Raw genomic sequence first — 26,462 nt, 5'->3', positions numbered from 1 at the left:
TTCATATATAAATAGATGGATTTTAAATAAAGGGATGGAACTACGAAGATTTTTAAAACTGGTATATAGTACTCCCTATAATAAATTAAATAGGGTATATCAAATTCAAAAATATATACTATTTTCTCTGGAAATATATAGAATATTTTCTAATAAATATAACAATTTTAGTGGTATTTCAGATATAAAATTAAGAAATAGATTTGAACCGCATAATTTCACTATCTCTTTACAAAATATAAATAGTATAACATGCTCAGATGTATATATCGGAGATACAAGATCAAATAAAGCGCAAAGTAATAAAACTAAAATAGTAGATATAGAAGAAAATGAGCTAAAAAAAGTTCGAATAGTTGATACTTCAAATATAACAACTCCAGTCTTAAGACTCTCAAGAAAATACAACTCTAAACATATAAGCCCAAGTGATATAGTACAGTATTTGGATGAATATATTATTGGGCAAACAAAGGCTAAAAGAGCAGTGGCTAATGCTCTAATTAACAGATTAAGAAGAAAAAAAATTAAAGATGTTTCTTTACGTAGTTCTATTATTCCGAAGAATATTCTATTAATAGGGCCAACGGGTGTAGGCAAGACAGAGATAGCAAGGAGATTATCGCAATTTGTTGATGCACCATTTATTAAAGTAGAAGCCACAAGATTTACAGAAGTAGGCTTTCATGGTAAAGATGTTGATAATATAATAAAAGATTTGGCTGAAATATCGTTGAAAAGACAGAAGCTTAAATTACAAAGTGAAATGAGAGAGTTTGTGGAAAAAATTGTTGAAAAGAAACTTTTGGAAGCTATATTAATATCATTATCAATATCACCTAGTTCTATTAGCACAAATGAATGGTTTTTTTGGTTACAACACATTCGTCATGGATATTTAAATGATAAAGTTATCGATATTTGTATTCCTGATGGTTTACATTTAAATAAATATAAATCCATATGTAATCTTAATGAATATAGCAAAGATAATAATGGCATCTTTAACTTTAATTTTAGTGATGATGTTTATAATATAGATAGTAATAATATAGATGAGAAAAGTAGTATAACTACTAATTATTTCACTAATAGACATTCAGGTAACTTAAAATACTCTAACAATAGTGTGGAAAATCAAGTTTCAAATCATATAAAGGTAACTGTTGCAGAGGCTCGCAGTATCTTAATTCAAAATGAAATCAATTCAATACTACTTCAAGATTCAGAATTTTTAATGAAAAGAGCAATAGAAAGTACTGAACAAGAAGGGATCGTTTTTATTGATGAAATCGATAAAATTTGCATAAAACGAAATAGCCACTTTAATGGTCCAGATGCATCTTCTGAAGGAGTACAAAGGGATTTATTATCATTAATTGAAGGTACAGTAGTAGCAACAAAAATTGGAGATGTAAAAACGGATGATATTTTATTTATAGCTAGTGGTGCTTTTCATAATGTAAAATCAAGTGATATGATTGCAGAGTTGCAAGGGAGACTACCAATTAAAGCTGAGTTAGAGGCATTAGTATATACAGATTATATAAGAATACTAAAAGAACCAAAGTATAGTTTGTTAAAACAATATTCAGCTTTATTGGATGCTGAAAATATATATTTAACATTTACTGATGACTCGATTGAAGAAATGGCAAGAATTGCATTTGAATTAAATAGTTATACAGAAAATATTGGAGCAAGAAGACTTCATATGATAGTAGAAGCAGTAACAGAAGATATAACATTCAATACTGATAAGTATCAACTAAATTCAATTATCTTTATAGATAAAAGTTATGTAATTAATCAGTTGAATTCATTAATTCTTCGATATGACCTACAAAAGTATATATTATAGTCAAAAATTATATCATGGCTATATTGAATATATTTGGAAATATTACTATACTAGAAAAAAAGGTATTAATAAGACTGAGCAATATATAATTCACTTTTTTAAAACAATTATAATGCAAATTCTAGAATCTAAAAATTTCATAACAAAAAAAGCATTATGGTTATATAGATCTAATAAAAATATGAACAATTAATATTGTGACAATTCATCAATTATCACTGAATATCTAAGTCATATTTGCTGGATTACATGAATTGCAGTGCGGATAACTTAAATTATTTGCATTATTCTGATCACTTAAATTTATGGATAATTGTTTTGAATAACTCAGTGGTAAACTATATGATGAATTCTTATTACTAGATAAGGAATGTGATAAATTAACACTGTTCATAATGTTTGATGGTAAGCTACTGGGACTTGTTGAAATATTAGAAATTGTATTTATGTTATCTTGCATTGGTACATTGAAAAGACTGGAATTATTTTGTGAAGCATTCATACAATTCGTAAAATATTTCGAGTTGATACTTGAATTATCTAAACTATTATCCTCTTTATATAATGATTGAGTTGCAGCTTGTATCCTTGTTAATGTCTCTTCTAATAGTTTCATTAGGACATCCTCAGAAGCTTGTCTATCTGAACGGTCATTTCGAGCATCCAATGTAATTTGTTGAACAAGATTTTCCATTAAATCTAGTAATGCATCAATAGACTGTTGCCTTGCCTTAATCTCATCTTCAATCATTTCGTGAAGTCTAGTAAATTCCACTTCAATTTTTTTCAGTAATTCACTTTCTGAGGATTGACATTTATCTATTTCATTTCTAATAGCATCACTTAAGCGTGGAATATCAAAATCTACAAATCTCTTAACACAAGCATCTAATTCTTCTCTTTCAGTATCTCTTCTGGTTATCTCTGATTGTAAATGATCTATTCTATCATTAATTATATCAATCAAACGACATTCTAAATTCTTCCTATTCAAAATCTCATTTTCTAGTATTTGGTTTAATCTAGACTCAGCTTGTGAAATACTTGAAGCCATTAAAGCATTAAAATTGTTACTATTAGTATTTGGAGTCCTTTCATTAGTAAAGTCGTCATAGCCATCAGTATCATTTATAATTAACCCTCTAAGATGATCAATATGCCTTATTTCAGTCTGATATTTAGCATTTAGCTCATTATTAATATCAGAAATGCGAGACTCTATTTCATTTAAATGTTTAACAAATTTTGGATTTTTATCATTCACAATATCAAAGCCAGTATGTATACTATTTAACCTTTGGTTTAACCTATTGAACCGATCTTCCTGGAGTCCACTATCAGGAAATTTATATATATTTTGGTTAGAATCACGTTTATGCATTATTTGCGAACTTAGATGGCATTTTGAACCTACGAAAAAAAAGACTTTATTGTTATTTTACAAGTACTGTGGATTATTGCAGAGTAAAAATATAATAGGCGCCAAATATTTCAAGTTAATGCTATATTAGAAATCCCAGGTTATAAGTACAGAAACTTATTTTAAAAATAGGCTTAACTAATCTTGGCAAAGAGAATATATAGCACCTTTTTATTAATATTACTTGTGACATGATAAATGAAATCTGAATTTTTGGTCACTTTATTACAATTTATTCTGAATGTTGTATTTGGAGATGATTCAGGTAAATTTGGGTATTACAAAGATTTAACTCAACCGAATATAATTAAAAAGCAGGAACTAAACAACAAAGAATTAAATACTGGCTATTATGATGATAGTTATGGAGGTTATTCTCAAGATTTAACTGAAAAGTGGAGTGAACAAAAAAAAAGTATTGGTGAAGGATACTGGCAAGTACTCGGAGAAGAAGAGATCGAGTTACATAGTTCAAATGAAATACAAAATATCTCATATAAGGGAATTGATTTCATATCTTCTTTTAAAAAAAATGTTTCATCTAGAAAAATTGCTAATGTATCTGAGGTTTGCTCTACAGTACAAGTTATGTCATTCTGGCACTTTGTAAACGATATAATTGACTCTATACATAATCAGCTTAAGGGAACTATTGAAGATTACAAACAAGTGAATAATCAAGGAATTTACTCTGCTAATATTAATAATTTTAAGGAATCACTTGAAGATACTAAAGAACAAAGTAAAGATATTACAACAAGTTCACAGATGTTTAGTAATTGTAAAAAAAACCAAGATAAATCAGTGAAAATGAGTAGAACTAAGAATAACATAAATATGCAATCAAAATGGTGTAATCAAGTACATAAGAACAAAACATCTACTAGAAAGAAAGATAAATCTGAATTTAAACATGAATGTACTGTTTCAAGTGAACCCAATGCTCTAAGGAATTGTGGATATTTTGGAAAACAAAGCTACTATGTACTATCAAATACTAAGTAAAACAAGATAATATATTTCTCGAATTATTACATTAATATAAAGAAACTGCATATTGGCTATTAATTTATGAAGTAGAAATATAATTGTATAGATAAAAAAATTACATTATATCAGCAGAGCTGTAGGTTATAAAATCTATTTAACTTCTAAATGTAAATTTCAATTGTGAAAAACTTCAAACTTATATGTCTGATACTATTATATTCTATACTATTGAATATAAGTATGTAGTAATATGCAAATATTGAAAATTAAGTGATAATTAGAGCTATATTTGAATGACATTTACTTACATATTTGGATACAGAATGGCTTATTTCTTTATAAGAGATAAATAGACCATTATTTATACTGTCTATTATATGTAATATATATCTTGTCTGATTAAATACTATATAATGGAATCTTTAATTTTAACAGGGAAATAAATTCACAATATTTTTATAAAGTAACTTGGTTTCAATTACTTTATATAACAAAGGTATTATGGAAGATGAACTTCTATAGTTATAAGTATAAAGGGTACAATATCATCCTAAATATTACCTATTTGTCCTAATTTCCATACTTGTTAATAGAAAATGATATTTTATTTATAGTTCTAAAAATACTTTAAGAAAAAAAAAGGCGCTCATGTGGGAACCACATGCAATAAGATTTAGATTAATTTGATTATATTTACTGGAATATAATTAAAATATTGGGGACTTTTTAGGTTATGTATGTACTATGAGTGACTCAAAAGATACTAGAGATATCCTCCTAAACTCAAATAATTCTTTGAGAAGTTTTGAGGTTCTCAAACGGGGAGTAGCTACTAGAATTAACAAAGCTGTAAATTCCTCAAGAAGTATTTTGGAGGGTGCAGTGAAATGTACATCAAATTTGCCTAAGTCATATAGAATACTTAGTTTGATGCCTGGGGCTGTTGAAGCCCCTATTCGTGAGAGCAAATATCAAGATGATGTCTGGATTTCAATCAGTAGAAAGTATACAAAAGAGGGGGAAAATAAAAATAAGGAGTTATTTAATATGAAAAGTGAAGAAGATAAACTTGCTGATGATGATAAATATTCAGATTCTCCTTTAGGAGATAATGCAGATGACTATTTTAAAGATTTCGTTACTGAAGCTAAAGCAGCAGAATTTGTTGCAAAATTTTTAGATAGAATGCAATCAAAGAAGTTTTCAATGAACTATGAGAATTTATCCACGCATGTACATGGAGAAACTCAATTGGATCGCCAGTTAGCTGCATATCCCTTATTTGTAGCTACAATAGCAAATGCAACTACAGAAGTTGCAGATATTAAAAAAGATCCATCATTATACAACACTTTAGGAGGAAGCTCTATAGAAGATTTTCATCAGAATAAACAGATATTTGATAGAAATCCTCTAGTACAATTAATGCAAGAATTAGATACTGATTCTATATATGAAAGCGCTCCTTCTTGGAAATCAAAGATTCTTCCAAGCATGGGAACAAAACTAGAATATCCAATACCAAGTGAAGAAAAGTGTTTAGGAATATATGGGGAAGATTACAATACTAGTGAATCTATCATATATAGACAATTGAAATTATTACCTTCTGCAGGTAATATGGGAGTAAGATTTTCGGGTACACATGAAAATACACATATGGGATATGGAGCTGCAGATAATTTATCAATAACTGATGATTCCACTAGTGGAGTATCCTATAATTTAAATAAATCAAATCCATCTGTAGTACCTACTATAAAGAGAAAGAGCAAGAATTCCTGTGCAGTACCCTCTACTGCAGGTAACAATTCGAAATATTCAAGTCAATCAATCCCACTAAAATTTCCATGGTTATTACGCAAGTTACCGGTTACCCAACAGATCAAGCTTAAATCTTTGAATTCTTCGGATGATCCATCTATATTAATGGATTCACTAAAAAGTGATAATGTAAAAAAGTCATTTTACCAAAAATTGAGAGAGATTAATGCAGAAAGTAATGCAAGAAAGGAAACTGTAATTAAAGTAATTACTAGTATCAGAGGTATTGCTATGGTAAAAAATATTGCCATGGTCCCACCAGAAGGAAGTGTAGCAAGTTATTTTGAGGAGATGGAAGAAAATAGTTCAGATGATGATTCAGGTACTTGGGATTTCAATAGAAGATCAAAAAGCAGTGATTGCAAAGATGTTGCAGTTCAAAAATTTATGGAAGAGAGTGTAGATGACATTGAAGAAGCTATTGGGGATAAGGTTGATCAAATGATGAAAACTTTAGAAGATAAACATCAGGAGCTACTTGAAACAGCACAAAAGTCTCAGGGTTCACCTATATCCTTTATGGAAGTAGAGAATTCATCAAAAAATAATCATATAGAGATATTTCCTACTAAGAGTATGGAGACATCGAGTATTAATACATTTGGATCAGCTACAACAGTTCATACTGATGAATTACGGAATTCCTCAAGTATGGGAGAAAATAAGCTGTCTCTATTAAACTCAAATAGAAATTCAGGTTTACTTGAGAAATCAGTTATTATTGATTATGATTTAAGTGAAATATTTGAACAGAAAAATAAACTTTATAAAGGTGAAGGTATTGAAAAAACATGGAGATCATACAATGAAGCTTTACAGAAATCTCAAAATGCTGAAAAAGAAAGAAAAGATAAATTAGAGAGTATTTTCAAAAATTTATATAAAACAGCACTGACAGGACCACAAAGACGATATTCACGCATTCCAAAGGCACTCCTTCCAATACATGAAGATTTACAACAATTTGATGATCCACAAGAAGAGTACTTGCACTTTATACAAGGTCAGAGGATGATTGCTGAGAGTAATATAAGATTTCCTATATTATCTAATTCTAAAGTTAATAAGAGATTTCAATTAATGAGAGAGAAGAATTTAATTAATAATAACTCTACTGGACCTATGAGAGGCCTTGGAGCTATTAGAGGTGGCAGGAAAATTTATCAAAGATTTTATAACCAAGAGAGAAGTGAGACTGAAAAAAAGTTGAGATCTCAGAATGTTGATGCGAGCTATTTGGATTATAATGAAGATGATAGAACGGAATTCATAAAACATATAAAGAATCTAAATAAAAAAGTAAGATATATTAAGAGTAAAGAGGAAGACTTGAATATAGGAGTTCGAATTGCTCTTAGAGGAAAAAAAATTTACAATAGAAGAATATAAAATTTATAATTAAATAATTATTTTTTATATTGAAGCTTGGAATATATACTTATACAAGAATATATAAGAAGTCCAATTTAAACCTTTTAGTTTAAGGGAAAACCCTGAATTATATTTGGCTAGATATTAATTTAGTTCAATGTAGTTTTTTTATAATTATTTTGGTTTATATAGCTTAAAATTTGGAAATATTTATTTTGAAGTATTTAAGATGCCAAATATTATCTTTTACCTATTTATTAATAAAGATCCTTAATAATGCTTGTGTTGGATCTAAGTTGTCTATTAAATCTTCATTTTCAGTTATTTCTATGTCATCTTTAATTGGATTTAGAATATTTTCTAACTTTTGTGATGATCCTCTTATATGTGACTGTCCACCTTGTGATGTCTTCCTATTTGTATAAGATCTTTTACGTTTTGTATTTAAATTCCTTCTACTGTTTATATACTTATTATCAAATTGTATTTTCCTCATATGCTTCACATAATCATAAAGAATATCCTCAATTGTATCTTCAACAAGGCAATATGTAACTTTGACGAATGAAAGATATTCTAAAGTAGATCTACAATTAATATCTTTAGGAAATACCTGTCCACTTCCTTTGCTCACAATTTCTCTCATTCTATATGCTCTTGCAATAGTTTGTTTCTCAATTCCTTCATCAGTTATTGGATCAATAATATATATGAAAGATACACAGGAAAGATCCAAACCATGTGAACCCAATTCCACAGAAAGTAAAAGTACTGAGATATCTGGTTTAGTTTGAAAATCATTAATTGTAACTAGTGACTCAACCTTAGGGATATGAGGATAAAACCTACAAGTTCTAATATTAAAAATATTTAAAGTATTGTATAGAAAGTCCAATTGTTGCCAAAAATTAGATACAATCATTATTTTTGATCTTGGATATGTATCAAGATTATTTAATATGCAATGAATAACATAACGTAATTTTGAACTTGATAAAGATACTAAAGCAATTACAGGTAAATTATTAGCTGAGTGCACTGAAGTTGCAAAATAACTTCCAGATATATACATATTGTTAGTGCTGACACCTGTATTTTGCACAATTTTTTCAGTATACAATCTAGTTAATATAGAATCAATTCTTGGATCATCAAAAGATTCAATTAGTAATTTCCTGAGAGCATTTAAAATACTAACTGGAAGTATTTTGCTAAATGTACCACATAAGTTTACATAATTTTGAATGATAATGTGCTGATCACTTCTAGAATATGCGTTAAATTCCCTATTTTGAGGATTTTGATAATCCTTTAAAGATACTGATTCAGGATACTTAATTTGTATAGGTACTTGTAACCTATCAAAAAAATCTGAATTAATTCTAATTTCAGGTCCACAAATGACGCAGTAATTAACCCCAGCTCTTTTAGGCCAAATGTATCTTCTGCTGGTTCTTTTATTATGCTCAATAATATTTTGTGAAATATAATTAGAGTTTTTACATTGAAGTGTATACCTACAATTCAAATTATTCATATAACTTTGAAAATTTCCATAACCCTTTAAATTATTATATTCATCTTTGTCGCTACTATCCCATTTGACTTCTATTGGTTTATAGCCTAGTTTGAACATTATACAATTAATACAGGTAAGATGCAAATATTTACAAGGAATTATTAAAGGAAATATCACAGACTTCTGACAACTGTCACATTTGTATAAAGCTTTACTATGACTATCATATGAAAGGTTATAATTACATGAATTTTTATCTATTAACCCACTTTCATCATAATCAAAATCTAAATCTGCACCATTAAATCTTGAATACAGATACAAAACAAATTTTAATCTATCCATTGAATAAATGTCATAATATAAGTTATTAACATATATAGGGTGAGTATTCAATAGCATCAATTCAAGCTCTTGTATATCGTGAGAATTAACAAAAAGTTTTGGTATTTTACATATATTATAAATGTAATCCATACCAAGATCTTTATTCCCTTCAAGTTTTGATAAAGTTACAATAAATCCAAGTACAGAAGAAAAACGCAAATTCCATAATATATCTTGCCTATACTGTGCATTACTTGTATGCAATAAAGAATCTACATTTTCAGTATTGTAGAATGTGCAAAAAAGATTTCTTTGTAGTAGTTCTACAAGTATATTATAAACTAAAAGTTCATTTTTAATAAAAGGACGTAAAACAACTTTCTCAGGTCCAATTAAACTGGGTAGATAATTCTTCAAACATGAATCCTTCCTATGATATACAGTAATAGAACCTAGCTGTAATATTAAGCCGAAAAGTCCCATAGGAGAAATAAAATCACCATGTTTGTCACTAGTTGATCTCTTTGTAATTGATTTAAATACTGAATTTGATGATTCGATGACTATATTATCTGAAATAAACTTGTCATATATAAAATCATCTGAGTAATTATGTTTATTTATGATTAAATCCTCCTGAATTAAATTTGAACTAGAAAGATCTCCATTTGATAAAGATAAATATTCTGGTAAATTATTCACTTTAGAAACATTCTTTATATCATCTCCTAAATTCCAGTTCTTCTTTTTGGACCAAATGATAGGCAATCTTAAGAATTCAAATATATTTGGAATATATGTATTGATACATTTATATAATGATACCGGTAAAGGAGTTCCAGACATTATCCATCTGTAGTTAGATTCTATTTTGAATATAAACTGTTTGTAAAGTGAAGAAGTTATAGATGAACTCCCTATATTATGTCCTTCATCCACAATTAATCTAAGCCATTTAACTTTTAATATTGGACTATTGACATACTCAAATTGAGAATTAGATAGATCTAAAGAGTTAAAAGACATTTTGTATGATTTATCAAAATTTATAGATAAAGATTTTATTTTACTAAAGTTTTTCTGCACTTTTGAAGATACTCTGGTATATTCCTTCTTAATTTTACACATCTGAAATTGTTTAGTTAGCATCCTATATGACAAAATAACTATATTAGATCTGGATAAAATTTCAGCATCTGGTATTACATCTTTTTTGGGATCATCAAATATAAATATTGGAGATTGAAGCAAAGCCTCATTTCCTTCAATATAACCTTCAACTTCTTTATGATTTAAGTATACTGAATTGGAATTATTATTAAATAACTCCTTGCTATAAACTTTTGCTTCTCCAGTTAATAAATTACCGAATACTGTGTGATCTTCTTTATTCATATGCAAAACAGATGTATCCAATTTATTGGATTGGCATGGTTCCGAATAATCTCTTTCATTTTTATTATTTAAGTTATTTAAATCAAATTTTACACGTTTTTTCCTTATTTCCATACTATCCTCATCTTGTATTCTGTTTTGTTCTTGCCTCAAACTGCAATCATATTCAGAGAGTTTTGAAGCTGCAAACCATTTCTTCAACTCACTTTTCCAATGCTGAATCAAATGATTTGGAACTAATATAAGCGTTGACTTACTCTGAAGTATATCTCTTTTCATTCTAGAATTTTGTAAATTGCTTCTATATTTTCTTCTATTTCCCATATTATTTTTTTCTAATGTTTCTTTAAATTCTAAATAGTTCATTTTGTCACCCAAATGTCTATTTATACATCCCTGGTTATTCTTCTCATAAAGAAAAGAAATATTGCCATTGTGAATATCCCTTACTAGATATTGAACACCTTGTGGGAAGTGAATAACTCTAGACTCACTAAAATTTTCCATATTAACTTTAGATAAACAGTTGGGAGTTTTAGATATTAGTGATAAAATGGTCAATGTTTTACCTAATCCAGGATCATCACATAAAATACCTCCAAAATTCTCATAAAAGACTTGTCTATCTTTATATTTCTTATAGTGAGTATAACTTCGTAAAATATCATTTCCATACATTGATAATTTAGTATAAGAATTTATTTCATTTAAATTCGGTGGATATCCAAAATATATTACCTGGTTACAATGAGAAACATATAAACAACAGGATGGAATCCAATCTTTACAAAATAATTTGGAAATATCCTCAAAGTTTTCAAGAATTATTGAAGGATGAATTTTTAATCCAAATAAGTGATCTTGAATTATTTGACCGAATATTTCATCAACATTACAGATTAATTGACTATTTAAAGATTTCTTAATTAATAAAATCAAATTTTCATTCTTTAAAAATCCTTGTATAGGTATATAATACCAAAATGATAGACTCTTAAATTCATCATTACAATGCCTTAGAAATTTTATGGGATTACTGTCAAATATCCAATTATTGTCTCCATTATCAACATAATTTTTATAATTAAGTGAACCAAATTCTCTTTGTAGTAACCATGCTACAGATTGTCTTTGATGTGGTAATAAATTATTATGGTTATGTATTAACCATATGCTTTTAAAAAGTCTACAAGTTCTACCAAATTCCTTACAAGTCATTACATCTAAATAATCTAAAATACCTAACCATATTTCCTTAGGTAGTAATGCATTTATTCCCTGAATTTTATTAGAATGATGAATTAAATTTAAGCCACATCCAATCAAGTCCAAATTAAGCTGAGTATTATTAGGAGGGGTAATTGCAGAATTACTACTTGGAATTATATTATTGTAATTTTCTTTGTGACCTGTATCCATATTTATAGTTAAATTACTAGTATCTAATATAAAATTACCATTATATGGCATGTTACCAATCTTCACTTCAATGCAATCCATTAAATCACTTATATTAATATCTTTCGAAGAGAAATTTGGTGCCTTAATGTGTTCTAAACATCCCAATATATTGCAATATGAATAGTTTAACTTTCCTAGACCTTTACTATAGCTAGATTCGATTGTATTATACTTAGTAGTATTTCTAATCAGATTACCTCTTAACATTTCATAATATAAATTATACAAACATATGTCTCGGTGACTACATACCAATGTATTATCATATATCACAGTATTTAAATGAAATATTACCTGATAAAAGCTGTTAAAGTTTGGTACTGATAACATTGCTCTATCGCAATTATATTTGCTTAGTAACTTAATACTTAAATTAATCCATACAATAGCTCTAAATATATTTACAGATTTCTCAATAGGAAAATTAATAGTATTATTATATTTCAAATTGTATTTTCTGCAATATTCAATCAAGTTTAAGTCAGATTTAATATTATTATTCACAATAATTCGCTCAATCACTGTATCTATCCTTACACCATCACAAATTTTACTTAGATGATACCAAACATCATAATTACTAACCTTTTTAAGATTTATTAGTTCTTTAAAACCATGTAATTTACTCAGCCAACATTTATTATTCAAATCAATTATGTCAACAATATTATCAGCATACAACCATAGAATTCCCAGTGGTATCCACCTATCCATACAATTTATATTACTTATATCCATGTAACCATAATATACACTAAAAGTTCACTAAATAATGAGGCATAGGTTAATTTATAGAAGTGATACATCACATATTTTAGTCATAATATTGGCGGTAGACAGTTGCAATATTGCAAATGTACCTTCAAATTTTGAGTGAACTTTATACAACTGAGTCACTCTAAAGAAGTTTATAATCACATTAGATAAATTATTAGGTTATTAAGAATTTTTAGTATGTTAGTAATAGACCAAATTATCTTTACCTTAAAGAAATAATTTTTATTTTATTAGAAATGTTAATAGCTTAATACAAATTACCCAAAATGATTAATTAAATGAGCATACAAGAAATTAAATTCCCAACCTCTAGAATGAGTTGAGATCTTAATTAAGAATACTGTTCGTATATATTAATAACTTATATGTATTTTTTAGTTACTTTTATATAGTTATATTGGATCATAGATCTAAGACAGATATCTGCACTGTACAGTATCTCCTTTAATATTTAAATATAAAACTATAAAATAAGAACTGTTCAAATAATTATACCTTGTTTAATTTTTTTAATGGATTCCTTTACAGCATTTTCCAATAAACTCATATGCTTGATTCTCATTACATGTGGCCATGTCCTCCTTTCACCTTCATTAATAAAATGGAGCATATCATCATAAGAAGGATGGTTGACGCATCTATACCAATCAAATAATGATACTCTTGGAGTTATAGTAACATGACCCTCAACATCTTGTAACATCCAGAAGTTGCTTACATCTTTACCAAATAGTTTAGGTATTAGCTTGAGTTTTGCTAATTTTATATATCTATATTTAATATCTAAAGTTAACCAATTTAAAATATTATATAAAAACTTTCTTTCAGAGTAAAGTATTGCTTTGTTTTTATTATGAATCTGTACAAATGGAACATGATGTGGATTAACTTGGGATACAATAAATTGTCGAACATTAAATAATGTAGATAATTCCTTGTGAGGAACATCTTGATTTATAGAACCGTCCATCCACTTCATTCCTGGTGGAAAGTAACGAATTGTACGATTTGTATGATTATCTTTTGCATATAACTCAGTTACTGGCATAAGTCCAGGTAAAGAGCAAGATGCAACAACTGCACTCCATAATAATACATCAGGTGTTGTGATACAATTGAGTACCAGTGGTTCAATAAGTTCTGTATTATTGTGTGTAGGGCTTATAGTTATAGTGACAATACGACCAGTTAATTTATAGGCTTCCAGAAATGTATAATTTTTAAAATACATTTGGCATGTTTTTGTGAACTCCTTAGGATTAACCATATAACCTTTGACTAGAAAGTGCCTTATTTGAACTGAAAATGGAGGGAACCAGCGATGTCCATACATATTTGAAACTGTTGGCTGAATATAATTTTTCAGTATTTCGTCATTATTTGTAATAGCTAGAATTGCAGCAACTATAGAACCTCCACTTGTGCCATTAATTATATTTGGCATAATATTTTGCTGTATTAAAACCTTCACAACTCCTAAATGATACATTGCTAAAGCTCCACCACCACTTAAACATAATGCTGTACGCCCTATAGAATGACCTAATAGCTCCAAAAATTGTAATATTCCATCTCTATCATGAACTATACCTGACATTTCAGTTAACATTTCACAGATTAGAGGTCGTGCTGACATATTTCTATATAGTGACCAACTTGGATACTTTAAAGGTGAATTTAGCATAATACCCACTTTTTGTATATAGGATTTAGCTATGTCAAGATTTATGCTCATATTCTTACATATACACTGAGTTGTATTTTGTGGTGATATTATTGATAAATAAGAATTTGCAGAACCCATAGTCATTTTATTTATTTCAATTCCTAAGAAATATTCACATGTTTGAACTGATACATCTTTCTTTATTGATCTAAACTCTGAAAAAGAAGATAGTGATAAATTAGTTGAAGATGATGCCAAAATTGGCATTGATTCTGATGAAGAGTCAGTAACTGATGTTCTTCTAGATTGTGTAGTCATATTAGTTTTACTATTATATTTCAAGTTAATACCTCCATCTTCCTCCTTAAAACTAGTTCTATCAATTTCATTTTTGACATCCAAGTCCTTAAGAACAGAATCACTTGTTTTATATTTCATATAATAATTATTATTGTCTTCCATTATTATAGGATTAATCTCTTTATTTTCATTTTTGTTAAAACAAAAACTTGTCATTAGCTGTTGAGATATTTCATCTTTATTAAACTCAGAACTGGTACTACTAGAAGTTACAGTCAAATTGCATCTATTTTCTACTATTATATTATCAACACCATCAACTTCGAATTCTGCAGATTCTGTAAAACATTGTTTCATTGATTTTCTATATTTTTCTGAAATATTATTCACCTCTTTAATTTCCTGGTCTGTTTCATTACCTAGTAATTCTCTTGAGTTTTGAAATTCTAGTTTATTACTATCCTGAATAGCAACACTAGATAAAAATTCCAAAATATCGATAATTTCTGTCTCAAATTTTTCAATTAGTATCTTTGTTCCACAGAATGCTTTATCATAAAGTACTGGATTTGAGATAGATGCAAAATTGCGATGGCAACACCATCTTAAAAGAAACATTATCTGTTTTATATCGTTCTCATTTCTAGCTCTTTGTAACCTAAAGATATAGTCTTTGACATATATCCACTGATACTCATCAGTTTCTTCTATTTCTCGCCATTCATTTCCACCACAGAGATAATCCAATTTGTTACCAATCTTGTACCATTCATCATAAGTCTTTGCACCTTCTAATTGATAATATAGATTGTCTTTATCTGTAATATAGCTACGTGCTAACAAACTTATTCGTAGAAGTAAACTAGATACTGTGAAAAAAATAATATTTAAAGATATTCTACTAGTGTGATACGCTCCAACCACAATCCTTCCAAAAGAAAATAGCAAAGTTCCAAATAACCACAGACACCATGTTATGCATATTAGGGTATATTGTCTTATCTGGGAATTAATAACTAATCCAATAATGAATGTTGTTATAAATGTTGTGGAAAAAAGTATATGAATTAGTAGTATTACAAACCAAGAGCTTAGTGTTACCATTGTTCTAGATTATTCTAGCAATTTATTAAAATATAAAGCCTATGCATTCACATAAAATACACATAAGAGCTTTATATGTATGTAAAAACTGCCTTTATTTTTATTTATATATTTTCTTTGGAAGAAAAAATTAAAGAAAAAAAGTTCACCAATTACATGTTCTCGCCCTCGTGCACTTTATCATTTGGGCCGCAATTTCCACATTACTCTTCAAGTAAAGTTGGATTTCTCAAACTTTTAAATTAAACTTCACTAAATAGTTCATTTTAAATTTTCTTATTTGTTAAATTATAGGCTATTTTTAAAGTACTAAATACGGTACCTTGCAAGGGTACCGATATACCAACTTTTTTTATACATGCATGCAAAAAAAACTACATGTAAATAAGGTATTCTTTAAGCATCTAAATTATGAATAATGCCATTTTACTAGATAACCTTCCAACATCTGAAGTATTATATATTAGATTTCTTAATTTATTATCTAGCCTACAAGAATTATGTGGTGCAGTAGTGGATTTTTCTGTAAATTGGATATTATTGTTAACAGCAATATTTCAATGGATCTTTCAATTTAATATCTATATTAGATATATCATAAGTAGATGTTTTAAAGTACTTTCTTATGTAGCGAATATATTCAGTTACCAACAAAAATTCTATTTTATAACAGTACTTGTTTCATTATGGATATTCTTTTTTGCAAGCAAGATCCTATTTAGACGTGCAAAATCAGCAATACAGAATTTTAGACTGCACGGATATATAATTATAAAATATATTGTTTATATATTACTACCATATATTATATTTATATTTTTAATATATTTCCCAATGTGTATATTAATACCGAAACAACATTTTGAGAGGATCATTATTAGGATTTGGATACTTTGGTTACCTTTAGCCAAATCAATTATTGCAATATATTCACCGAATAATATTGATAACTATCAAAATATTAATAGGAGTGTTGTGGGAAAAAACTTTGTTGTCACACTGTCGTGGATTCACAAATGTATAGCTAAATCAATTAATAAAATTAGTCATTTAAAATATTGGACAAGTTTAAAATATATTTCACTATATCCTTTGCCATTGTCACTAAATGAACCTCCTAATTACCAAAAAGAATTAAGTAATTCAACTCATATGGTTTGCTGGCTAAATTATCTAGTACTATGGATTCTTTACTTCTTGATAAAAAGACTTGTTTTAAATGATTTTATTCAAAACTGTGTTCAACTACTTGTTTTATATATATTCAAAATCTATATTTTGTTGTGCCTGAGTGTCCCCAATTGGTTATCCTTATGGCTTATTAAACTGAATCATTTAACTTTAAGTATACATCCACCCAGGTCAGCATTTTTATCAATGCCAATTGTTAGTAAATTAATCTTATTCATCTATTTTATCTTATTAGAAGTACCAAAAGTTATTTTGCATATATGCTCACTGATCATATTTAATATAAATTGGAAGTACATTTTACCTTCAATTTTAGTATTAAATATTTTACTTGAACTAGAATACGAAGACAAAACATATCTGAGGTCAAATATCTCTTCTAGTAATTTAAAAAAAGTTAAAAACAATAGTGTAGAAGGTAGTGATGATAGTGATAGTGAATGCAATTATGGTAAATCAGAATATGAAGATGGTGACAAGTCTTTTTACCTCATTAATATGAATTATCCATCATTAAGTAATTTATGTCGCCTAAAATTAATCAAAGTTATTAACTGGTTATTTAAAGTATTCACTGGAATTGATATATTTCCAAAATTAGATGAAGAAATATTAAATGATACAGAAAATACTAAATTATCTATGTCATCAAGAAATTTATACACTCCGAAATTACTCCATAGTAGAACACTACCAGTTTTACCTTGTAAAGATAGTAGTGATATTAAATCCATTATTGAAAGGAACATTAAAAATAAAACTAGTAGCATAGAAAATTATATTAATAATACTTTGGTAATAAATTGGTTACCTAAAAGTTGGAATAGTTACTATATTAATGCTTGTAATCAACTAATAGATAAGTCATATAGCATCCAATCTTTTATGATCTACATAATCATAATATTTAGCCAAATTCCACAATGGATAATATTACTATTACCTTCATTCTTTGTTAATTTGCTTGGCTGTATAGTTTTTGGTTATTTGTATCCAATTATCATGGCACTAAAAATAAAAAAGCAACAAGTAGAAAAGTTACAAACTTGGTTATTTTACTTCACAACTTTTTTAATATTAAATGAAGTTAGTGATTTCAGTAACTACTTCAATTGTACCCAAACAGTAAATTATATTATTGATTTGATTCCCTTTAAGGTACATCTACATTACATTATAATACTTGTACTTCAATTCCTTTCATTTTTGCTTCCGGTGTTTTTGAAATAAATATCAGAAAAAAGTTGTAATTTATATTAAATAATTGTTAATCTACTATTCCATGAGAACTTATATGGAAATTCATTCTAAAAGTAAATAGACAAAATAGTTAATGGAAAAATAAATTTATATTTAATATTATATACAACTTACTTTAATTTTGGAGTTTCAGGTGACAATTGTATATTCATTATACGTGATAATTGGTTATTTGTATTTAGTGAAACTGTAGACTTATCTTTCGAAATGAAGACCCTCCAATTAACGGAATTAGACCATAGCAAACCTAGTGACGGTTTTATATTTTCATTATTATTATATAAGCTATTCATTGAAATATCTGTAGTAGTTCGATTTGTAATTATCAACCAACATTCATGATCAATAGCAATACGTTTGAGAGTATTTGCAAATTGAAGTAAACTTGTTGTTGTATTAGTTGCTTTGTGAATATTATTACTAAATATATTCTCAGTACGATTTTGTAAAGAGGTTAAATTTGATATAAATATATTTGTTATAGAGTCAATTATTAGAGCCTCTATTTTAAATTTTGAGAATAAGGCTGGTATATTCTTTTGTATAAAATCACTAATTGACAATGTAGATTTTAAATGGAATATACAAACCTTATTTAATAAGTGATGTGCTATGGTATCTAATTCCTTGTCATCTACTTCATATTTATCTTCCATAGATCTAATATTCCTAAGCTTATTGAGTGTTATCTCATATAGTCTATCGCTTGGAAATGTCCCATCCTCAGTAAACAATATGCACACAATCCCAATTTGGATACTTTTAATCCCACTTAATCTAATAAACTTCCCACTCATACTTTTTATCTGCTCTATAAGTACTGAAATAGCTAGATTTAAGCACCATTGAGTTTTCCCACTTCCAGCTTCTCCCTAAAAATAAAAGTTAATATGATCATATATATATTAATAACACATCAAAATCAATAACTATAGATTGTCATACCGTTATTTCAAATAGACAGCCTTTTGGTATTCCACCGTTTAATATATTATCAATATTGTATGAACCAGTTGATAAGCGATATTGTGAAAGATGCTTGATATAACGTGAATCTTCAATGATTTCATCAAATGACCTTGATCTCCACCAATATGGAGGGAACTGCAGTGTTCTAACCGGATCTTGATCCATTTATAATTAGAACTACAAATTATATCATAAATTATCACTTCTTCAAAAAAGTTCTGTAGATAATACTACCCGCCAGTATATGGAGTATTACTCCTAGATACCTTTATAATAATAAACTATTCAAGTTTATTATTATATGATTATATATTATAGTAAAAGGTAATTTATTACTCTTCTTATATGTATAAATTCATATAAGTATGACGGATTAGTAACTATTCTCTTCTTAAATCACTTGGTAGTTAGTAATATTATTTCAAATACTCAATAAATATTAATAACCAGTTGCTCTCCACTTATAAGGATTTGTCTGATACACTTTTGCTTCACCAACTAGGTTCTTTAGGTGTCCCCTAACTTCATCTTGTGTCGTAGTTATGTTTCTTTTATTCAAACTTTCAATAATATCTTCCAGAGACATCTCTGGTTGCCCTTCATTAGAGGCATTTTCTAGTATGGAACATACGACTTCCCTCATTTTCAGTGGGTTCATTATAGATAAGTTGGATCCATTAGAAAATTGAGTTTTTGGGGTAATTACTGATGTGACTGCAGCTAATGGTCTATTCATTGAGATATTTTGATTATTACTCTGATTGTTCATTATACCACTAGATTGTATATTGTTATTATTATTATTATTATTAGATTGAATATTAGATATGAATATTGCTGGTACTACAGGTTGTTTTAAATTATTATTTGTATTAAATTCACCTAAATTCTGTCCAGTTTGTTTTGTTAGAAATGATGTATTTGCTACAGTTGTGTCTTCAGTAGAAGATCCATACAAACATCTAACAATAAATACTGCAACATCAATATCATGAGCAGATATTTCATCTGTACATACAAGAGGCCTAACAACAAATGCCCGAACAGATGGTTCAGAAACCATTAGTGTAAGTTCACCATATACCTTTACAAAACATCCTTCAGTAATGGAATTTATTAGTTCTTGTTTATAATTCGTACCTGTATTGTCAATTAACCAATCAATTAAGATTAATCCAGATCCATCGTCTAAATAAAAACGAACTCTCTGTGGATATTCTTCATGCTCTGCACAACGGACAAATCCGACTAATTTGAATAAATTTATTTCCCTATTTAGTAATTGCAATCTACTATTGGTAATGAAACCACTATAAGATTTCAGGATCATTCCAACTTTTAACGGTGCTAATCTTTGTTCATGGCTTATTATTGGTTTCCTATCAAAATTTCCCTGAAGTAAAGTATCATTAGGATCCATCATTACAAAACCACCTTCATTTGTATCATCTACATTATATCCACCAAATGTTCTATTCATACTATCAAAATTCATATCTACATTTAAATTTTAATGATTTCTTTTATTTATCTTCTTATTTCTTGTACTAATACCAACACCACTTCTGGAGGGGTGCCACTTTTTTTTTTTTTTTTGGTGCCAAAAAAAGTTAGGGAAACTTCATTATATTACTGGTAGAAAAAAAAACAATTTTCAATATATATCTTTATCTAATCTATCTAGTATAAACTTGTTGGATTTTAAGATAAGTTTAAATATTATATTATTACATGTTAAACTAATGTTGAACCTTCATATCTTTATAAATATTACTTTTTAGTCAATTGTAATAGCTTAAAGTAAATACCAGGAAGTTTATATTCTACTTCTTACTTTAGTTAAATTAATAATTATTAATTATATATTAGTATCATTATTTTCTGTTGTAGTTATATTAACCTACACAGAACTTCAACTTTACAAGCTGTATCACCACCTATAGATAGATTATATAAATTATCAATACTCTGCTATATACCAAAGATATGTTGAATGTTAATATAAGTCATATTATTATAATTATAATTTTAATATTTCGTAAATTGACTTTTTATATTATTAAACAAAGCTCATACCGATGTATTGCATGACCGCATGTAATTTTTCTCTGTTGTAGACAAGAATATCTCATTTTAATTTTTTTAATATCTTCTTAAAACTCGAAGTTCTATCTATCTTAGAGAAGTGTTGACATAAAGATAAACTATTGCAACAATAATAGTGGCATTAGATCAATTGGAAGTGTAAATTCAAGTATTGATGATTTAATAAAGTACTAAGTACTATGTATTTATTTATTAAATAATGATTATACAACATATTATCTAAAGTATTGATTTAAATTTGGTAGTAGTGTATCTATTATATGATTTTGATACATTTCCCAATATATTGTTATTTGCGGGCTTATTATTTTATATCATTTACTTTGTCAAGTCCTGACCGGGAGGCCCATATTGCTATTAACTTATGAAGAGAGTAATACAAATACCTTGAAATAAAGTAAAGGAAATGGGTGGTGGTGGCAAAAAGTTCAATACTAAAAAGAAAGGAATTACTAATATGCAGTTAGGTAGGGCTTTATGTAACTCATCAAGAAATAGAGAGCTTAACTTTAAAGATGATCATTTATTAAATGTGATATATGATAATTATGATGAATTGAATCATAAAAGTATTGTAGAAATGTCCTCTCTGGATGAATATCTATCTACATCACTCAAAACTCAAGAAAATTATGATCGAGGATATATTCACATATTGACAAGTTTACCAAATAACCCAAAAAATAATACACTATTAAAGAGAGACAAAAATTATAGTAATTTAGCAGATGAATCGGTTCCACAATTATCTATACCACGCCGTCCATTATTACTTGTAGGTCCAAGTTGTTCTATTAAAACTATACCACCAAAAGAGGAGTTAGAGAAAGTGGAAGAGGATGCATTTTTATATTGGAGAAAAGATATTGCTGAGAAAGAGGAAAAATCTAGTTTTTGTGTAACTCCCTTTGAGAAAAATCTGGAATTTTGGAGACAGCTTTGGAGAACTATAGAGAAAAGTCATGTGATCGTAGAAATTGTTGATGGTAGAGATCCATTATTTTTCAGGAATAAAGATTTAGAGTTATATATAAAAGAAATAGATCCATTTAAACAAATAGTTCTATTAATCAATAAAGCTGACTTTTTAAGTACAGAATTAAGACAAGAATGGTTAAAATATTTTAAATTAAATGTACCAAGTATCAGAGTATTTTTTTTTTCAGCTCTAAATGAAATAAATAATAGAGAAACAGATAAAAATATATCTTCTACAATATATGCTCAGATTACTAATAATCTTATTAATGAACCTAAAGAATATGATATTTTTACTACTGTGCAGCTATTACAAAAATTACAAGCTATTGCAATGAGTACTTTTGAAAAGTGTAAAATGCGATATGAGGAGAGCTGTATTTCTTATGAAATTTATAACAATAAACCCAATGTAGAATATAGCAAGAATTACTTTATTGAAAGTAGTGATTATGAAATAAAAAATCATGAATTAAGTAGTAGAAGTAGTAGAGAAGATAGTAGTTATCAATCAAGTTTACATGATAGTTGTAATTATGATGGAATAGAAGAAGATTTGGGAAGAGTTTTGTCATTAAATAATTTCTCTGATAAACAATTAGTATATAAAAATAAAAAGTTGGATCCACTATATCCAGGTAATACTCCAACTATTGGAATGATTGGATTTCCTAATGTAGGTAAATCTTCAGTTGTAAATGCTCTATTTGGTCATCATCAATTATCAATCAGTCAAACTCCAGGAAAAACTAAACACATACAAACATTAAAAATAGAAATAAATAATATGTTGGGTAAAGTGACAGAAAATATTTTAATAGGTGAATTAAAATATAATATTAAACTTGGTTACTTAACACTGTGTGATTGCCCTGGATTAGTAATGCCATCATTTGTAAGTACGAAAGAACATTTATTAATCAATGGTGTAACTTCATTAGATCATTATAAAGGAAATTTTCTTAATGCAATACAAATATTATGTGATAGAATTCCTAATAAATTATATGATCTTTATTTTGGAGAAACTTTTGATATATCAAGACATTTAGATTCAAAATCATTCTTAACTAAATTATGTGAATCAAGACATCTATATCAACAGGGAAAAGGAGGTATTGTAGATTGGAATAAAGCTGGTAGAATGGTATTAAGGGATTATTGGTCTGGAAAACTATTATTTTGTAAGTGGCCACCAACATCAAAAAACATTTATACTAATGATAATTATCATCTAACAATAAATAGGTCAATCCAAGATCAGTTTACAATATCTGACAGTGATTCTAATAATAGTGATGATATTGATTTACTTGCACATAATATGGTGAACAATAAAATTAAAAAAAATAAGACAAAAAGACAAGTAAGAATGGATGTTAAGCGTTCTCAGAAGGGTAAACTCCAATGTAAATATTGATTGAGAAACAAGACTTTATATACATATAATTCTATTCTATTTTTTGACATAAAATCTTGTTTTATCATTAAAAAAAAGGTATATATTACGACATAAAAACAAGCTTTACCGCTTGCAAAAAAAATATAGATAATAGCTTATTTGAAAGTATCAAATCAAAACATTAAAAAAAAAAAAAAGAAAAATGTGGTCTAATAAGGCTGCATCATTCTTATCTTGTTCATCTGAATTAGCCAGAACATTGCGACAGTAAGTTTTCTTAAAAACTATGAAATAATATTACTTATATGGTTTCAATATTTCCAAATCTTAAATTTAATTGTGATCTTAATAGATGCTTAAAAGAACCATATAGAAGCAAAGCTATAAAAAGATCTAGTCTGGAAGTATATCAATCCAATTTCTTAAATGGTATTATTATATCAAGAGGTAAAGTATATTTTCTATCAATTTATTAAGGAAATTAGATTTTCAATAAAAATTTATTCCCTGAAATCTCCAATCTTTTAGAATTGCAAGATATCTTAGAAGATGCAATAGGAAATTCTAATATACGAGTAACTTCAAAACAACATATAGAAAGTAATGATAAACTGGGGAATTAATCAAGTTAATATTGAGATTATTTCTATAATTCCTCTATCACTACTCTCAACAAATAACAATACTAAATGAACTTTGAATTTGATACGAAAAATATTGTTGAAAAACAAATACCACTATATATAAAGCGATCAATTTAAACGAGGAAAAAAAAAAAAAAAGTTATATTCCTTACTTCCTATCTTGAGAAATAGCTCTAGCAATTACTTAATATAATTATCTAGATTGAATAGAATTGTTAATTTCTTCTTGAAGAGAAAAAAAAGTATGGATGGTATTCATCATTATTTACAGAGTTTCCTAACCCCTTAACTTCATATTCATATACTCAATCTTAAAATTCAGATATAAAATTACTATAATATATCACTATCATCATTTATATTTCTCATAGATGTTGTGACTAGTTTATTTCTGTATGACTTGTATACAATCCAGAATATAAATTGTGCAGCATATACACTACTAACAATAAGGCAGGTATATGCTCCTTCAGAATATTTCTTTGCTCCAATTGGTAAACCCTCAACTATAAGAATAGATCGCAACATTAGAGCACCAAATATTAATAGAAAAGTAGATCCTATTGCAGATGTATATAAACAAATAGATCCAACAGAATCAATTTTGCTTGTACAATTTCTGCTATCTTGACTACTCATATCTTAAACTTATATATTTTTTTATATATTGTATATTATATATAATATTAAATGTAAAGTTGTATATTGTTAATTTTACTTCTTACTTTGTTTCGGGTTATTTCTATTATAATATTATATTTAGGAACTACTAGTAGTAAACTTCCCTCTTCTATTAGATAATAAGGCGCTAATATATTAAGAGGACTATACTTAATATTTGTAATGCAAGCCTGCAAATCTAGACGGCTATAGAAGTTAGACATAATATTATTAATAATAAGAGGGGAGAAAAGAAATAATATTAGACTAAGTGTAAATTTTATAGAAATTTTCATGATGTCTCAAATTGCGGTACTTTATCTAAGAAATGTAAATAAAAAAAAAAAAAGATGCATGTACTTAACACTATCTAATCATACTAGAACTTATCAGAATACTTATAAATTGGTTTTTAGAATAAATATATAATTTATAATTATAAGTATACATCTAGAAAGATAGAGTTCTATTTGAAGATAAAGGAGATCATAAATATTAGAAAGGTTACCTTTGGTTAATATTACATAAAAGATAATATGCACGAAAAAAATACAGAATCTATAATCTTGGTATGAAGATGAAGCTAAATTGTAATAATGAAAACACATCCAATGAATTTTGTATTCATACACCCGTTATAACTTGCTGGAATAATCAATTAGATAAAATTAAGACCATATGTCTTAAATATATACCAGATTGTAAAGAACTAGAAGATGACTTATCAGAAATACAGAAACAATGTCTAACTGAAATTAAAGGTATACTTTTAGTTAATTATAAAAATATGAAGTTACCAATAGTAAGTTTGAATATTAAAATATTAGATATTTATAGAGTAAATGTTAGATTATTTGATATATAAATTTGAATAATGAAATTCTATTAATTAAAGATAATAATATGAAATATTTTGTTTTATTTTTTTTTTCTAGGAGAATTCTAATAAATTAGAAAGACTTACAAATGAAAATGAGATTTTAGTTAATCAGTTAAGGCAACTTAGCCAAGATCTTATGGAAAAGACTGAGTTAATTCAAATAAAATCTCAAGAACTAGAAAATATACAGAAAGACATTAAAAAGATGGATTTAGAATTAACAGTAACAAGGATACAACAGAATATTGATAGAGATAAATATGAAGAAAGGATTTGTAAATTTGAAAATCAAATAGATGTTTTATCAAAAAAGCTTGAAATGGCTAGATCCATTTTAAGTAAATTATAAATAGAAAA

At 27.3% G+C, this 26,462-nt stretch overlaps 13 protein-coding genes across 13 annotated transcripts, besides 16 other annotated features; 7 read left to right on the top strand and 6 right to left on the bottom strand.

Moving 5' to 3' along the window:
• Positions 1-34: 34 nt before the first annotated feature.
• On the top strand, positions 35-1,861 carry CMU_002950 (heat shock protein HslVU, ATPase subunit HslU, putative; the record flags this gene model as incomplete). The annotated part of the gene is made up of 1 exon (XM_002142778.1): positions 35-1,861. The coding sequence occupies one exon, from the start codon at positions 35-37 to the stop codon at positions 1,859-1,861; it is 1,827 nt and encodes a 608-aa protein (XP_002142814.1).
• A 226-nt stretch (positions 1,862-2,087) lies between these two features.
• CMU_002940 (uncharacterized protein) lies at positions 2,088-3,242 on the bottom strand (the record flags this gene model as incomplete). Its single annotated transcript, XM_002142777.1, has 1 exon — positions 2,088-3,242. One exon carries the CDS (start codon positions 3,240-3,242, stop codon positions 2,088-2,090), a length of 1,155 nt encoding a protein of 384 aa, XP_002142813.1.
• Positions 3,243-3,479: 237 nt separating this feature from the next.
• Positions 3,480-4,286, top strand: CMU_002930 (uncharacterized protein; the record flags this gene model as incomplete). The annotated part of the gene is made up of 1 exon (XM_002142776.1): positions 3,480-4,286. The coding sequence occupies one exon, from the start codon at positions 3,480-3,482 to the stop codon at positions 4,284-4,286; it is 807 nt and encodes a 268-aa protein (XP_002142812.1).
• Positions 4,287-5,015: 729 nt separating this feature from the next.
• Positions 5,016-7,484, top strand: CMU_002920 (uncharacterized protein; the record flags this gene model as incomplete). Its single annotated transcript, XM_002142775.1, has 1 exon — positions 5,016-7,484. One exon carries the CDS (start codon positions 5,016-5,018, stop codon positions 7,482-7,484), a length of 2,469 nt encoding a protein of 822 aa, XP_002142811.1.
• Positions 7,478-7,515: a sequence feature (AT_rich).
• Positions 7,516-7,716: 201 nt separating this feature from the next.
• Positions 7,717-12,906, bottom strand: CMU_002910 (helicase; the record flags this gene model as incomplete). The annotated part of the gene is made up of 1 exon (XM_002142774.1): positions 7,717-12,906. One exon carries the CDS (start codon positions 12,904-12,906, stop codon positions 7,717-7,719), a length of 5,190 nt encoding a protein of 1,729 aa, XP_002142810.1.
• Positions 10,765-10,799: a sequence feature (AT_rich).
• A 482-nt stretch (positions 12,907-13,388) lies between the features above and the next one.
• Positions 13,389-13,419: a sequence feature (AT_rich).
• Positions 13,420-13,426: 7 nt separating this feature from the next.
• CMU_002900 (patatin-like phospholipase family protein) lies at positions 13,427-16,015 on the bottom strand (the record flags this gene model as incomplete). The annotated part of the gene is made up of 1 exon (XM_002142773.1): positions 13,427-16,015. One exon carries the CDS (start codon positions 16,013-16,015, stop codon positions 13,427-13,429), a length of 2,589 nt encoding a protein of 862 aa, XP_002142809.1.
• Positions 13,703-13,762: a sequence feature (AT_rich).
• Positions 15,037-15,064: a sequence feature (AT_rich).
• A 93-nt stretch (positions 16,016-16,108) lies between the features above and the next one.
• Positions 16,109-16,130: a sequence feature (AT_rich).
• Positions 16,131-16,426: 296 nt separating this feature from the next.
• Positions 16,427-18,436, top strand: CMU_002890 (uncharacterized protein; the record flags this gene model as incomplete). Its single annotated transcript, XM_002142772.1, has 1 exon — positions 16,427-18,436. The coding sequence occupies one exon, from the start codon at positions 16,427-16,429 to the stop codon at positions 18,434-18,436; it is 2,010 nt and encodes a 669-aa protein (XP_002142808.1).
• Positions 16,777-16,845: a sequence feature (AT_rich).
• A 107-nt stretch (positions 18,437-18,543) lies between the features above and the next one.
• Positions 18,544-18,572: a sequence feature (AT_rich).
• Positions 18,573-18,576: 4 nt separating this feature from the next.
• Positions 18,577-19,600, bottom strand: CMU_002880 (uncharacterized protein; the record flags this gene model as incomplete). Its single annotated transcript, XM_002142771.1, has 2 exons — positions 18,577-19,338; positions 19,412-19,600. The coding sequence occupies 2 exons, from the start codon at positions 19,598-19,600 to the stop codon at positions 18,577-18,579; spliced, it is 951 nt and encodes a 316-aa protein (XP_002142807.1).
• Positions 19,601-19,702: 102 nt separating this feature from the next.
• Positions 19,703-19,752: a sequence feature (AT_rich).
• A 122-nt stretch (positions 19,753-19,874) lies between these two features.
• On the bottom strand, positions 19,875-20,930 carry CMU_002870 (uncharacterized protein; the record flags this gene model as incomplete). The annotated part of the gene is made up of 1 exon (XM_002142770.1): positions 19,875-20,930. The coding sequence occupies one exon, from the start codon at positions 20,928-20,930 to the stop codon at positions 19,875-19,877; it is 1,056 nt and encodes a 351-aa protein (XP_002142806.1).
• Positions 20,222-20,247: a microsatellite.
• Positions 20,931-21,274: 344 nt separating the features above from the next.
• Positions 21,275-21,303: a sequence feature (AT_rich).
• Positions 21,304-21,443: 140 nt separating this feature from the next.
• Positions 21,444-21,472: a sequence feature (AT_rich).
• A 475-nt stretch (positions 21,473-21,947) lies between these two features.
• Positions 21,948-23,939, top strand: CMU_002860 (uncharacterized protein; the record flags this gene model as incomplete). Its single annotated transcript, XM_002142769.1, has 1 exon — positions 21,948-23,939. One exon carries the CDS (start codon positions 21,948-21,950, stop codon positions 23,937-23,939), a length of 1,992 nt encoding a protein of 663 aa, XP_002142805.1.
• Positions 22,656-22,676: a sequence feature (AT_rich).
• Positions 23,940-24,123: 184 nt separating the features above from the next.
• On the top strand, positions 24,124-24,544 carry CMU_002850 (uncharacterized protein; the record flags this gene model as incomplete). Its single annotated transcript, XM_002142768.1, has 3 exons — positions 24,124-24,188; positions 24,274-24,368; positions 24,450-24,544. 3 exons carry the CDS (start codon positions 24,124-24,126, stop codon positions 24,542-24,544), a joined length of 255 nt encoding a protein of 84 aa, XP_002142804.1.
• A 354-nt stretch (positions 24,545-24,898) lies between these two features.
• On the bottom strand, positions 24,899-25,204 carry CMU_002840 (uncharacterized protein; the record flags this gene model as incomplete). Its single annotated transcript, XM_002142767.1, has 1 exon — positions 24,899-25,204. One exon carries the CDS (start codon positions 25,202-25,204, stop codon positions 24,899-24,901), a length of 306 nt encoding a protein of 101 aa, XP_002142803.1.
• Positions 25,205-25,213: 9 nt separating this feature from the next.
• Positions 25,214-25,257: a sequence feature (AT_rich).
• Positions 25,258-25,641: 384 nt separating this feature from the next.
• Positions 25,642-25,667: a sequence feature (AT_rich).
• A 129-nt stretch (positions 25,668-25,796) lies between these two features.
• CMU_002830 (uncharacterized protein) lies at positions 25,797-26,454 on the top strand (the record flags this gene model as incomplete). The annotated part of the gene is made up of 2 exons (XM_002142766.1): positions 25,797-26,027; positions 26,161-26,454. The coding sequence occupies 2 exons, from the start codon at positions 25,797-25,799 to the stop codon at positions 26,452-26,454; spliced, it is 525 nt and encodes a 174-aa protein (XP_002142802.1).
• Positions 26,037-26,156: a sequence feature (AT_rich).
• Positions 26,455-26,462: the final 8 nt, after the last annotated feature.

This window comes from Cryptosporidium muris, genomic scaffold, assembly GCF_000006515.1.
Source record: "Cryptosporidium muris RN66 scf_1106632353993 genomic scaffold, whole genome shotgun sequence".
NCBI lineage: Eukaryota > Apicomplexa > Conoidasida > Eucoccidiorida > Cryptosporidiidae > Cryptosporidium > Cryptosporidium muris.
The sequence above is the reverse complement of the archived record's forward strand: the minus strand, read 5'-3'. Positions and strand labels throughout refer to the sequence as shown.